The sequence below is a fragment of the Haliotis rufescens genome, unplaced genomic scaffold (genome assembly GCF_023055435.1).
Source record: "Haliotis rufescens isolate VD_foot unplaced genomic scaffold, xgHalRufe1.0.p SCAF_10, whole genome shotgun sequence".
Lineage (NCBI taxonomy): Eukaryota > Metazoa > Mollusca > Gastropoda > Lepetellida > Haliotidae > Haliotis > Haliotis rufescens.
The window spans coordinates 24,294,771-24,309,494 of NW_025963780.1; the positions used below are offsets into that span (position 1 = coordinate 24,294,771).

General features: G+C 43.6%; 1 protein-coding gene across 9 annotated transcripts; it reads left to right on the forward strand.

The window, feature by feature from the left end:
• The first annotated feature begins 213 nt into the window (after positions 1-213).
• On the forward strand, positions 214-13,177 carry LOC124123090 (kielin/chordin-like protein). 9 transcript variants are annotated; one of them, XM_046493892.2, is made up of 8 exons: positions 214-388; positions 1,252-1,269; positions 2,367-2,540; positions 3,494-3,631; positions 9,171-9,311; positions 9,636-9,776; positions 11,830-12,003; positions 12,998-13,177. In XM_046493892.2, exons 1-8 carry the CDS (start codon positions 229-231, stop codon positions 13,135-13,137), a joined length of 1,086 nt encoding a protein of 361 aa, XP_046349848.2. In that variant the 5' UTR covers positions 214-228; the 3' UTR covers positions 13,138-13,177. The 9 variants fall into 9 exon arrangements, with proteins under 9 accessions (XP_046349848.2, XP_046342308.2, XP_046349850.2 ...); XM_046486352.2 differs by having other exon boundaries at positions 9,639-9,776; XM_046493894.2 differs by having other exon boundaries at positions 9,171-9,305.
• Positions 13,178-14,724: the final 1,547 nt, after the last annotated feature.

Consider the following 14,724-nt stretch of genomic DNA (forward strand, 5'->3'; position numbering starts at 1 on the left):
CACTTCCAGAATGGGATTCAAACATTCAACCGAGGAGCCACTGGTCTATTCAAAAACCGAGCCACCGTTCTCAAAATATGTAGGACACAAATACGTCATGTTACATAACACTTCCAGAATGGGATTCAAACATTCAACCGAGGAGCCACTGGTCACAGTTCACAGTTCACACATTACCCGAACTTTCGACCCAGCACGTTCCCTGTATATCATAGGTAACAGTTTCACATGTGCGACCCCAAGACAGATCCTTATCAAGCCAGGACTAGGAACACAACTCGACACACGAGCTCGGCCCGCAGGACTCTCTGGTCTCGACTCACAATGAATATTCTTGTTATTTGTAGTTTATTGTTTGCTTGGGGTGAGGCCGCTTCGCTAAATGCAGGTTGGTACCTTTTATAATGTCCATTATTTCAAAAATGACTCTCTGGATTTAGGCTGACATGTAAACAATATGGTTTGGTCTTTTTCTCTTTAAATGTTTTTTCATGAAACATATAATGAGTTTTACGCCGCTTTTTAGTAATATTTCAGCAATATCACGGCGGGGGACACCAGAAATGGGCTTCAAACATTGTACCCATGTAGGGAGTCGAGGCTTCCCCACCGCCCCTCATGAAATATATAAAGATAAATTACATTTTCAAGTCATAGCCTTGACTGTTTTCTGTCTTACAATCTCTGGACCATATTATTTCCACTTCCGCCCAGCCTTTTCTGTAATGGAAAACCCCAATAAAGCAAGTCTAGAATAGCTTCAGAATGTTCCATCTCACTGGGGTTCCTGTTCAATTTAAATGGAGATATTTGTTTCTATCGAAATTATATATTTTATATGTTTATATATTACCTTGATTTTTGGCTTTGTATTTTAATCAAACATGCGTGTTTGTTAGTGTGTTTAAGTGAATTGTCCTCGTTTGGTTTATAAAGGCGAGGCGTTTTATCAGTGTAAGATAAGATCTCCGGGACTCTCGCTGGTGTCCAACATCTGGAGAATTTTGAATAACTTTCTGAGTGGATTATTCTGTGTCTAGTTATAACTGAGTATCATTTTCCCATAATTTTGAACGTGACTGTTCAAGACACTGTTTCACTTACAACTTCCTGGGCAGATTGTAGTAATTTACTACCATGTTTTGGATGCAACCCCTTCAAAGAAACGCATGCTTGTTCCAGTGTCGGGGTCGTGAGTTAATCAGTCCTGTTTTCTGGTCCAAATTAAATTAAATTTTCTATTCATTTCAGATAAAAGAGCAAATGGAGGTAGGCAAAAATTATCATATCATATCATATCATATCATATCATATCATATCATATCATATCATATCATATTATTTGAAAGAAATAAGTGACACGGTCAATATGTTTTCCATGGAGGGCGTGGCGCTGTTACTTGTAACGGTATCGTGCACGTGAATTCCAAGCAAAGGCACACTACCTGTCAGAAATAGTGGGATCGTCCAAAGCACATAGGGCACATGCTGTTCATATTTCAAGCTGCGCATCTTAAACACCTAGGAAATGAAATTTTAAACAGAAGTTCTCCAAAACTTACCTTCATGGTAAAGGTTGTAGGAACCAAGGGTTGGGACGTTTACCACTTTTGTGTAACTCAAGAGCATGGATATGGTGCTGGCGAACCAAGGGTCATATTCGGGGTACATCTGGTACATATTCCAGCTGTATGACGGCGGTCTGTAAAAAATCGAGTCTGGATCAGACAATCCAGTGATTGCTACCATGAGCATCGATCTTCGCAATTGGGATACGATGGCATGCTTAAAGCATGTCAGCAAGCCTGACCATCCGATAAGATTAGTCGTCACTCACGAGAAGCATGGGTTGCTGAAGACCAATTTCACCGGTTTGCTGGGTATGTGAAAAGAATTTTTTGAGTGTATGAAACAGTATATATTCAATTCTAGACCAAGCAAGCGGGTGGTTGATATTGGGATACCAGCCCTGGATCATCATCATCATCATCATCATCATCATCAGGGGGCACGGGTGGCCCAGTCCTCTAAGGCGGCGCGATTCGCTGTGCAGAGTTGAGTCCCTTGGACACGCCAGAAATCTATGATTGTGGGTTCGAATCCCGATTCGACCCGATTATGTTTCTAGGTTTGTCAGCACCATACCCGTGCTCGTGGGTTTCACCGAAATGGTTAACGTGCATCACTTCGGGCTTTCCATCCACATTAAGCTGACACGCCGTGATATAACTGGAATACTATTAAAAACGGCGTAAAACCCAACTCACTCACGCACTCATCATCATCATCCTCATCCTCCTCCTCATCATCATCCCTTCCTCTCCTGTGACGTACGTTAAACAAACTATTCTCGTTTCTCAATGAAGACGTCGGCTGCTTGTACAATGGGGTCTTCGAGTTCCTGGGAAGCAAGTTCGGCAGTCTTGACGGCTGTAACACATGTGTGTGCACCGTGACAGGGATTCAGTGTACCGCCACAGCGTGTTCGGGAGCCGTAACAGCCAGACCAGTCACAGGACCCGTGTCTGTACCAGGCACAGGTAAATACATTGAAAAAACGATAATGCTAAAAACAATTCCTGTTTCGTTATTTCCCCCTTACAAAATTGCGCTTTTTGATGCCGTTCTGACGACTTAAAAGTCATCGCCGTATACACTTGATTATCGAGGATGCATACAGTGGGTCCTGATTTATTTCCAAGGCAACATAAGTATTACTCTCTTCTTTATGTTTTCATTTTGGGCGATTGGGCAATTAGGTTGAAGTGACAAGGATATCGAAGTAAAACACTAAAATCAACATTTTGCTATACCTTGACGAACAAGCGCTGTAGTGGCGGTCGGGTAGCCAAGTGGTTAAAGCGTTTGTTGTCATGCCGAAGACCCGGGTTCGATTGAAGACATGGGTACAATGTGTGAAGCCCATTTCTGGTGTCCCCCGCCGTGATATTGCTGGAATATTGCTAAAAGCGGCGTAAAGCCTGCCTCACTCACTCACTCACTCACTCACTCACAAACACAAATTCGATTACATTTCATTCAATTTCAGTGGTGGTGGGGTTTGAAAACAATATTTTCCCCAGCTGTACCCAACAGACTAGGGCGGCAGGGTGGCCTAGTGGTTAAAGCGCTCGCTCGTCACGCCGAAGACCCGGGTTCAATTCCCGAAACGGGTACAAAGTGTGAAGCCGTTTTCTGGTGTCCCCTTTATATTGCTGGGATATTGCTAAAAGCGGCGTCGGGTAGCCTAGTGGTTAAAGGTTCGCTCGTCACGCCGAAGACCCGGCTTCGATTCCCGACATTGGTACAATGTGTAAAGCCCATTTCTGGTGTCCCCGCCGTGATATTGCTGGAATATTGCTAAAAGCGGCGTAAAAATACTCACTCACTCGTTAAAAAGGAATATCATATGTTGTTACGCATCCTCGTGGTGCATCAGTATTGATTGAAATTACATGTTTTGCACAAATTGAACATATTTTTCGGACATCAGGAGCATGCTTACACCCAGTGACATCTCAGCTGTACCAGAATGGTCAAACATACCCGTCATCTGATGCTTGTAACACCTGCACGTGCACCAACGGGAACATCGTGTGCACGCACAACACGTGCACAGGACAAGGTATGGGTAATGAGGGTTTCTTTGAAAAGCATGTGGCTATTTCCTTGATCTACTTGTGTCTATTAACTTGAGGATAGGGGACGCTCTGTAATAATGTTTGCAACACAATGCACGCTGCAAGTCCAAATACTGATGTTATGGCAATGTCCATAAGGATATTATAGATGTGTCGTTGGGGTAGCCTTGTGGTTAAAGCGTTCGCTTGTCACGCCGAAGACCCGGATTCGATTCCCCACATGGCCAAATGTGTGAAGCCCATTTTTGGTGTCCCCCGCCGTGATATTGCTGGAATATTGCTATAGCGGCGTCAAACCATACTCTCTCACTCACTCACTCACTCACTCACTCACGTTAAAAGATGGGTCAGAGGGGTAGCCTTGTGGTAAAAGCGTTCGCTCGTCACGCCGAAGGCCCGGGTTTGATTCCCCATATTGGTACAATGTGTGAAGTCCACTTTTGGTGTCCCCCGCCGGAATATTGCTAAAAACGGCGTAAAATGATACTCACTCACTATTACAGATGGAGGGTTACAATGTTATAATGCAGAAAATCAATCACTGACACTCGGTTGTATATAACATGGAATCTACAATTTGGATTACAACTTATGTGGTCATACATTTTTGCTTCCTTCCGGACGCGCAAAATAAGTTGTAAACGAACTTTTCTTACCGACATGTTTTAATATGACATTGTAAAAGAATTTAAACAAACTCAAAATTAATAGAAAACACCTTGCGCTATGCCACGTGACTTTCATTGACTCGGAGAAAGCGGGGTGTAAGGGATTTATTCTGTCTCTCAGATATCCACGTGAAACCTGATTTGCTCGTGGCGGGGTATAAAAGATTTATTCCCCCGCTGAGAAATGTAAGGGGGTAACACAGTATATTATCAAGATCACGTGGACCAATCAGATCTCATCATTCTAACATGGAGGTATGATGAAGTGATTTATTTACACCCTTCACAGTTTGTACGCATATATGCGGCATTATTACCCACGTGGTGAAGATACAGGTGGTAAGATACTACAGTCCGTTTGACTCCAAATGAGAACGATGAATTGCCAAATAACTCGAAATCCAGAAAAGTGTATGAAACATCAATACGGTACTTGACCATGAATACCCTGTACCCAACAAAATCTGAATTTTGTTTATTTTAAGACCCATGACGGATGAAGTTCTTTAAGAAACTATCATGTAATTTTGTGCAGAAATGTGTACATGACACGTAGGGGGGACAAACCGTGGAAGGCACAGCGCAAGCACGCATGCACTGCACGGTCTGTGGTAGGGGAAATGACAGAGTGTTAGAGGGGCCGTCTCATGATAATTTCAGTCGCTATCTGACTCGCTCATGCCATAGATCTCGGAACTGCTGGTGCCTGAACCGACTGCCACTATTATAGGTTGGACTGATGCTGGCCGTAGTCCATCTCGTGACCAATAACGTGGCTCTATCTCGTCAACGACTGTGGCCACGCAACGCCTCCATGTTTCTTCTGTTACCCGACCAAGGGATTCCTTGACGAGTTGTTCAACGTCTCGTAATTTGAACGTTGTGTTCGATCGTCCAACGTCACCCTTGACGATGCCCAATACCAACTCGATTGGATTCAGGTCGCAGTGATAAGGTGGCAGTCGTAAGACAGCGTGACCCTGACCCTTAATGTGACTGTCAACTTTATACACGGGGTCAGGTTTCATAGTTTTGATGATTTCATAGACAATGAGAGACTTGGTAGGCAAAGCAGGGACTAATTTATCTTTCACCCACTCCAGAAATACATTGCCGTTCATTTCTGTGGGGTAGTCCCTGTTTTCTTTGGCCTTGGCTCTAAAGGCGAGGTCACAGTCTGGGAGAAAACACTGACTAGCAGAACCAGCATGGAGAACTATGAGTCTTTCACCCTTTCCCATTGGCTGGCTGTGTGTGACGCATTTACCCATGTCTCATCTAAGAAGACGGGCTCATATCCTTCTTCACGTTTCTGCTTGATGGTACGAAGGTAATGATTTCGGAGACGAACAATGTCAGACCGTTCACACAACACAGCCCTATTTTCTCCAGTTATCTTTTTGTATTTGTAACCAAATGTATGCAACAGCTGCCATAGTTTGTACTTTGTAACACGTAAATCATGGTCAGTTTCAAGGTGTTTCTTCGAAATTCTTAAGGACAGGTACTTATTTTCTGAGTGCAGTTTAACAATTTCACGTCTGACTTGATCCCTCTTAAAACTGTCTAATTTATCAACTTTGCGTGGTTTTGACATGTTCCCTACCTCCTTGGCCTGACTATTTGTATCTCGGCGACTAACAACATTTCAAAGTTTCTGAGGGGACATACCAAGAGCTTTTGAAGCTCGTTTCAAGAATTTATTAATTGCATAAAAAGGCTTTGCTCTTTCTGCTTCACTTCTAAAGAAATCATACACATTCAACATCAACTGTTTAACATCTGCTGAGTAGCGCATCTTGTCACTGAATGAACACGGTCACTGTGTAGCACGTGCAGACCGTGCTTGCGCTGTTCCTTCCACGGTTTGTCCCCCTACGTGTTATGTACATATTTCTATACAAAATTACATGATAGTTTCTTAAAGAACTGCATCCGTCATGGGTCTTAAATCAAACAAAATTCAGATTTTGTTGGGTACAGGGTATTCATGGTCAAGTAACGTATTGATGTTTCATACACTTTTCTGAATTTCGAGTTATTTTGCAATTCATCGTTCTCATTTGGAGTGAAACGGACTTTAAATTCGCACGTCACACGTGTGTCCCACAAGGTTGACCTTGTTTTATTCATTTGATTGGATAACCGTGACCTCCGTCACAACGGGACTACTTTTTTCATTTACAAAAAAATCGCGAGACGTCATTCATTTTGCAACAACAATGCAGGCAGAACTGAAGCAATCTCATGAGCGCGAGAGATATTTACTAACACTTTATTAAACCAAACAACATAGTCACACGCATCAAATTCGGTTTGCATTCTATGTATAAGTTATGCATTGAGCTTCCATAGACATTATACAATCGAGCTATATCCATTTACGAAGTACGCCTACCGATCAATAGATCGAGGGTCCCCATCAGCGTGGCGCACCCGACCGCTTTAGCAACTTTCAATTTGATTGAACGTAAAGGGATAAGCGTGGTGAAATGAAGTCAGTTTAAGCTATCTGGACAGATATCTAGACTTACTTGGGATGATCCGGTTGTGCCATTGCAGTGTCCCCTTCAAAGCGTATTTTGTGGCACTGTTTCGGGAGTTGTTTGTTCACGACTGCACTACTAGTACTAGATCACTCAAAGTGAACATTTCCAATACAAATCATTCGAAAACTCCGCAGAAGTGTGACTGATTTCTGATTATAATACCCAAAATAGCACAAATGTGAACAATAACATTCCCTATCTCTAGCGTAAAACGCCGTGTGTAGATCACGGTTGTCTTTTCTTATTCCGGTGGTGACCTTGCCCTTCGTACGATGCTGTCACTAACATGCAAGCAGCCTTGAGTTTGTTGATTTTCACGTCTTCAGTATAGGGTAGTACAGTTAACATGAATGTCTATGGCGAGGACTCTAATTTCCCTCTTCCAAAATGGTACGGACGTGATATTAATTCAGCTGATAGATCAAGGAAACCGAGCAATTTTAAATACACAGACGGGAGTGCGAGTTACCGATTGTTGGTCCTATATTCAAAGCGCGGTGCTGTGACTTTCCAAATTTTCTCATAGGTGTCCTGGGTACTAACAACATGACGCTTGAATTTCCATAAGCTGAAGAAATTCTTCTAAAAGGATCTTGAGCGTCGGTGCTGTTATGTTTGCAAACACGACTGCAGGCGCATGTTGTTAATGCGTATGCACAGAAATGTCAACAATGCCCATATTTGGGCATGTATCAATATTCATGCGCAACCAGATTTTGCAACCGGTTTCAGTTAGGTCTGTCAACGAAATTTCTCATTCGTGTTATTCCAGGACAAGCCGAACAGCGACTCGTGCCCCTCTCATGGCCATTTTTGCGACTGGGTCCCGTCTTAGCGCAAACGGGCATACCTAAAACAATTGTCAACTCGTTGCGTAATGGTTCACATATATTTCCCCATATATTATATATATTTCAGATGCAATTTAAAGCACATCGGGACGTGCGGAATTATACAGTATGATTGAACACATTTAACTGTGTCTTGGTTATATTTTTAGATGCAAGACATATGTAAAATCTAAAACTATTTATGAGAGATTATTTGAGAAAGAACTCGAAATCATACGCCCATTCTGATTGGTTTGTCATATTTTCGCACAAACAGTCATCGATAGGGGGACGAGTCTTCTTGCAGGTTACGGAAAGGGGCGAGTGGTGACGAATGCGAACTTTCTATGGTATCTGACCTCGCTTTCGCTCGATCAGATACCATAGAAAGTCCACTCGTTTCGTAAAAATGGTATCTAACGAGAATGCGTGTAGTATTCTCTATATATGCGTCTTGCAAAAATATGTAATGTGTGTGCGTGTGCGCGTGCGCGTGCATGCGTGTGTGCGTATGTGTCTGTACGTACTGAAAAAAGCTCAAACTTATCAAAATACTACTTTGTTGCATCAGCAGAAATCAATGATACGATCGGACAACATGCATCTAACTCCACGTATCGTATTAACAGATCACTTGATTAAAGCATTGACTATTGTTTAAAAAAGACATACTTTTATCTATTTTCTGCAACATGTACAGTTAGATATCTGTTATTCATTTACTAAATTAATAGATATTCCCCGAATCGAAATGACTTTTTGTTTGTTTGGAATGTCAATATCTCATTAAAGTGACATCACTTTATACCAAACTTACTGTATTTCGAAGGCGGCGGTATGAAGTGTATCCTTTTTGGCCGCCCTGAAATGTTTAATTTTAATGTTACGAGAAACAGATGAAGAGTATTATTTATGGTTGACCAATAGTCCCCCACCACCACCCCCACCCCCACCCTTCTCCACACAGTGAGTGAGTATGGTTTGACGCCGCTGTTAGCAATATTCCAGCAAGATCACGGCGGGGGACACAAGAAATGGGCTTCACATATTGTACCCATGTAGGGAATCGAACCCGGGTCTCCGGCGTGACGAGCAAGCGCTTTAACCACTAGGCTACCCCACCGCCCGACACAGACACAGAGACACACAGACAGACAGACACTTGGACGATGAATATGCATGAATTTCGCTGAATGTCCTGTGCATGACGATACACTTAAGCAGAAAGGGAATTCTTTCGACTGTAATATTGGGATTCCCTGACATTCCTTACACATAAAAGTAGTCCGCTTCGGTGGGCGTGGTTTAATTGTTTTACCTTCTTTGGGAAATGAATGCAATAACACGGGACCGATTCGGCTAATCAGAATGCAGAAATAACAATGAACACATGCGTCTTTGTGATGCATCATCAATGCTTGAATGTCATTTTTGGACAAATTGTACGTATTTTTCTGACCCGCATTTTGCGGACTTCCACAGCAGGCACGTGCGTGAACCCAGCAACATCTCAGCTGTACCAGAATGGTCAAACATACCCGTCATCTGATGCTTGTAACACCTGCACGTGCACCAACGGGAACATCGTGTGCACGCACAACACGTGCACAGGACAAGGCATTGGTAATTAGGGTTGACGTTTGGTCTGGTTTTCGTTTTACGCCGCACTCAGCAATATTCCAGCTATATGACGGCGGTCTGCATATAATCGAGTCTGGCCCAGACAGACAGACAGACACAGACACAGACACACAGACACAGACACACAGACACACACACACACACACACACACACACACACACACACACACACACACACACACACACACCAGTCGCTATAATCATGACGTTTTCCTCGGGGTAAAAGTCAATATAATTTAACTCGAATGTCATGTTTTGCACAAGTTGAACGTATTTTCTTGTCCTGCATTTTGCGGACTTCCACAGCAGGCACGTGCGTGAACCCAGCAACATCTCAGCTGTACCAGAATGGTCAAACATACCCGTCATCTGATGCTTGTAACACCTGCACGTGCACCAACGGGAACATCGTATGCACGCACAACACGTGCACAGGGCTGAACATAGGTAATGAAGAATCGTCAATCCAAATGAATGACGTCTGAAAAATGGCCATTTTGTCTGCCTGGAAATTATATAAGTTATTAAAAACTTTAAAATGTTGACATGAAAATTATGAATTATGAAAAACTAGCCTTTCTTTCAATCCTACACTTGCATGTTTCTTTTTTATCTCTGGAACGATTAAATCTGGTGTGTGAGTAAGTTGGTTTTAACGCCACTTTGAAAATTATTCTAGAAATTTCACGGCGTGTCAGCTTGGCTCAGTCGTCGAAGGTGCCTCAATTCAGTCATCTTCCCAAGGCAAGAGAGTAAACTGACTTTAAAAGTCCAGTTTCCACCCTTGCCGAACTAGGCTGGAATTACTGGGCACGATCGTAGCGCCACCAGTGGCTATTACCAGTTATGTCCCTTTTAAGCCTCTCCTATGGTCCAATCAGATTCCACCTCTCTCATCACTTGCGTTTGCTTCACACAAAATGGTGGCGCCGTGTCAGGACGATCTGATCGATAATCAAGATCTATATTGTGATAAAACGGGTCTTACATCGCGAAATGCATCAAATCACGTGAGCACCTTGATTAAAAACATGAAAAGATTTGGAAAATATCTGCTGACAACGAGTTGGCGGTGCACATGTTTTGCAAATCTTGCAATCGACCGAAATCTGCACGACAGTTTACGAACCGGATTTCGATTTCGGTGCGCGATTGTGATTGGACTATGCATAGACTCGTTAGTCCAGCCAAAATGTAACTCCATAATACCAGCCTAGTTCGGCAAAGGTGGAAACTGGACGTTTATAGTCAGTTAACTCTCTTGCCCCGGGAAGATGCAATTCAGTGTGGTGAAAGGTGAAATGGCGTTTAACGTCGCGCTCAAGATTATTGCACTTATATAGCGACTTGCATGCATGTGTGTGTGTGTGCGCGTGTGTGTACATGTATGTGTGTGACTGCTTGTACTAGTCTGGACTAATGCATATTTTATAGTACTAGCTCACTGAGATACCATGCCGCAGTTTAACATGAATGCACCACTCAGAATACAGTCAGTCAGTATACTGACTCCGAGTCGACCAGTCCTTGTTTTAGACTCTTCATGCAGGGTAACAACAAGTACCATTTTTTAACGTCTTTTGGTATGACGCGGCCAAGGATCCAGCCCGGGACCTTCCGCTCTCTATCACTAGTGTACGGAGGCGGTCTCAATTCAATGTGCACAGATTCGAAACTTACATGTATCAGAAACGAGTCGGTCACACAGACCCTGAAGGAAACATATCCAATAGAGTCAATGCAATTCTATAATTCTATAATAATTCTATAATATAATAGAAGTCACGATCACAGCTGTTTCAGGGTCTCTGGGCCGCCTCCGTGGTCTTGTGGTAGAGCGTCCGCCCGGAGAGCGGAAGGTCCGGGGTTCGATCCCCGGCCGCGTCATACCAAAAGACGTTAACAGATGGTACTTGTTGTTACCCTGTCTGGCGCTCGACATTAAGGGGCTAAAACAAGGACTGGTCGGCTCGGAGTCAGTATACTGTGTCTGAGTGGGGTATTCATGTTAAACTGCGGCATGGTATCTCAGTGAGCTAGCACTATAAATCGGCATCAGTCCGGACTAGTACAAGCAGCCACACACACATACACGTGCATGCACGTCGCTATATAAGTGCAATAATCTTGGACGCGACGTTAAACCAAATTTCACCTCACCTCACCTCAGGGTCTCTGAAAGTGAAAAGAATCGCTGGGTTCCTTTTTACTGATATAATGTATTAAGATAATTTAACAACATGTTCGTAAAATATTTTCATTTCAGAGACAAGACGTTATCTATACCGGAAACCTATGTTTGTGGTTTCGAATCCCGAATCGCTCTGATTATGTTTGTAGGTTTGTCAGCACCAGACTTGTAAACGCGTAAGACCTGCATCACTTCGGGTTTTCCTCCCACATTCAGCTGACACGCTGTGATGTTACGTAACTGGAATACTGTTCAAAGCGGCGTTAAACCCGAGTCACTCACTCACTCACTCACCTATTCGATTTTCAGGAGTCAATCTTCATCCCGGCGGAAACTCGCACACCGGAAGTACTTGCTATGACAACTCGCAACACCTGTTTCACAACGACGGCGATTCATACACGTCACTCGATGGCTGCAACACTTGCACGTGCAGCACGGGTATTCTGTCGTGCACGAACAATTTGTGCAACACGGGCGTCGGTACGTATTGCGAGAAGCATTTTGTTTGTTTGTTTCAAAAATTGTTTATTGTTTAACGCCGCACTCAGCGATATTCCGGCTAGATGACGGCGGTATGTAAATAATAGAGTCTGGACCAGACAATCCAGTAATTGAGCAAGAGCATCAATCTGGGATACGTGAACATGTATCAACCAAGTCAGCGAGCCTGGCCACCCGATCCCGTTAGTCGCCTCTTACGACAAGCATAGTCAACTTTTACGGCAAGTAGAGGAGCGAATGAATGAATATCAAATTATGTATCAGAATTAAGGGGTTTCACAAAATGTATATATTCCATGTTCGTCTGACAAAAAATAATCCTCATTATTTGGCAGGATCTCATTACAAAAAAGCCAAACGGCGCCAATTCACAGAGACGGTTTCCTAGCCGTGTGGGTAAAGCGTTCGCTCGTCACGCTAAAGGTCCGGGTTCGATTGCAAATGTTGGTACAAGGTATGAAACCCATTTCTGGTGTCCACCGCTGTGATATTGCTGGAATATAGCTGAATGTGGCCATACCAACTCACTCACTCAGGATAAACTACTACTACTACTACTACTACTACTACTACTACTACTACAAACACTACTAATACTACTACTTACCCGTGAAGATCCGGGGTAAAATACGTCTTAAGCAACCCAGGCTTGCCATAAAGGGCGACTATGCTTGTCGTAAGAGGCGACTAACGGGATCGGATAGTCAGGCTCACTCACTTGGTTGATGCAAGTCATAGTATCCCAATTGCGTGGATCGATGCTCATGATGTCAAGCACTGGATTGTCTGGTCCAGACTCGATTATTAAAAGACCACCGTTATATAGCTGGAATATTGCTGAGTGCGGCGTTAAACAATAAACAAAAAAACTGCTACTACTACTACTACTACTACTACTACTACTACTACTACTACTACTACTACTACTACTACCACTACTACTACTAATTATTATTATTATTGTTATTTTCAGTCGGTGCGTGTTATGACATCGGCACCAACAAGTATTACAGTAACGGGCAGATCGTCAGGGCGTCTGATGGCTGCAACACGTGCACATGCAGTAGCAATAAATTCACGTGCACACGTTTAGTGTGCTCGCCTATTGGTTGAATGTTATCCTCACTCGATAAAGTCGAAATATATCTGTCAATATGTGTTATTGTTTTATTCTTTTTATGATTACGGGGCTAAAACCGACTTGTAGATGCACTGCCCCGTCTCTGTCAAGGCTGGGGATAATAGTGACCCATAAACACATGTTCATGATATCCTCGGAATCGTACAATGGACTGCCTTTAGTGAGTGAGTGAGTGAGGTTTTACGCCGCTTTTAGCAATATTTCAGCAATATCACGGCGGGGGACACCAGAAATGGGCTTCACACATTGTACCCATATCGGGAATCGAACCCGGGTCTTCGGCGTGACGAGCGAACGCTTTAACCACTAGGCTACCCGACCGCCCCGCCGTTAGCAGAGATAGGCACCACAGCATAGAATGTTGTTTGTTTGTTGTTTAACGCCGCACTCAGCAATATTTCAGCTATATGACGGCGGTCTGTAAAATAATGGAGTAAGGATCAGACAATCCAGTGATTAATATCATGAGCATCGATCCATGCAATTAGGATCGATGACATGTATCAACCAAGTCAGCGAGCCTGACCACCCGATCCCGTTAGTCGCCTTTTACGACAAGCATAGTCGCCTTTTACGGCAAGCATGGGTTTCTGAAGATCTATTCTACCCCGGATCTTGAGGGGTCGAAAACTATATGAATGAATCACTGAAATACACATGCATACACTCATTCTCCGTTTTTCTTTTTTGATTCCATATTCAAAAACAGATCAGTTTGTTTGTTCTTTAACGCATCACCCTGCAAGTTATGGCATTCGTAACTCGTGGTAGTGGCTATAAAAAGGCAAGCATAAGCCAATAATTTGTCATTCAATTGTCAACATTTTTCAAGTTCGAAAATGCCGAGACTCAGCGCCGCCGATCGAAATATCGCCATCAAAAGAGGCGAATCGCAGTCTTCTGTTGCACCATTTGCCGCCTTTGTGATCGATACACACAGTTCAATTCCGCTGCAGACTGTCCGAGAACCCCCCGTCCAAGAGTTACCACACCTGTACAGGATCGCTACTTTCGACTGTTCCACCTACGTCATCGCAATGCCACAGCTACGGAGACTGTAGGACGCATCCCTGGTTTGAGGGGGCAACCGGAACCATCTTCGCGAGGTTGGAATCCGACCCAGAAGACAAGTTATCGTCCCTGTTTTGCAACAGATCCATCGACAGCGACGCTTACGTTGGTGCCATATATTGCAGCCTTTGAATTTGAGAAACAGGAGACGAGTGTGATTTCGCCATGAATCACGATTTCTTCTTCACCGGCGAGATGTAAGACAAAATGTTTATCGTCGTCGAACTGAGCGTTTGGCCCCACATTGTGTACGTGAATTCGACAATTTCGGTGGCGGTAGTGTCATGGTGTGGGGGTCTCTATCCTACACCAACAGATCTGACTTGATTATGGTTCAGAGAAATTTGACAGCAAATCGCTACATGAATCAAATTCTTCAACCTCACCTTCTTCCAATCAGGGGCGGTCGGGTAGCCCAGTGGTGAAAGCGTTTGCTCGTCACGGCGAAGACCCGGGTTCGATTCCCGACATGGGTACAATGTTTGAAG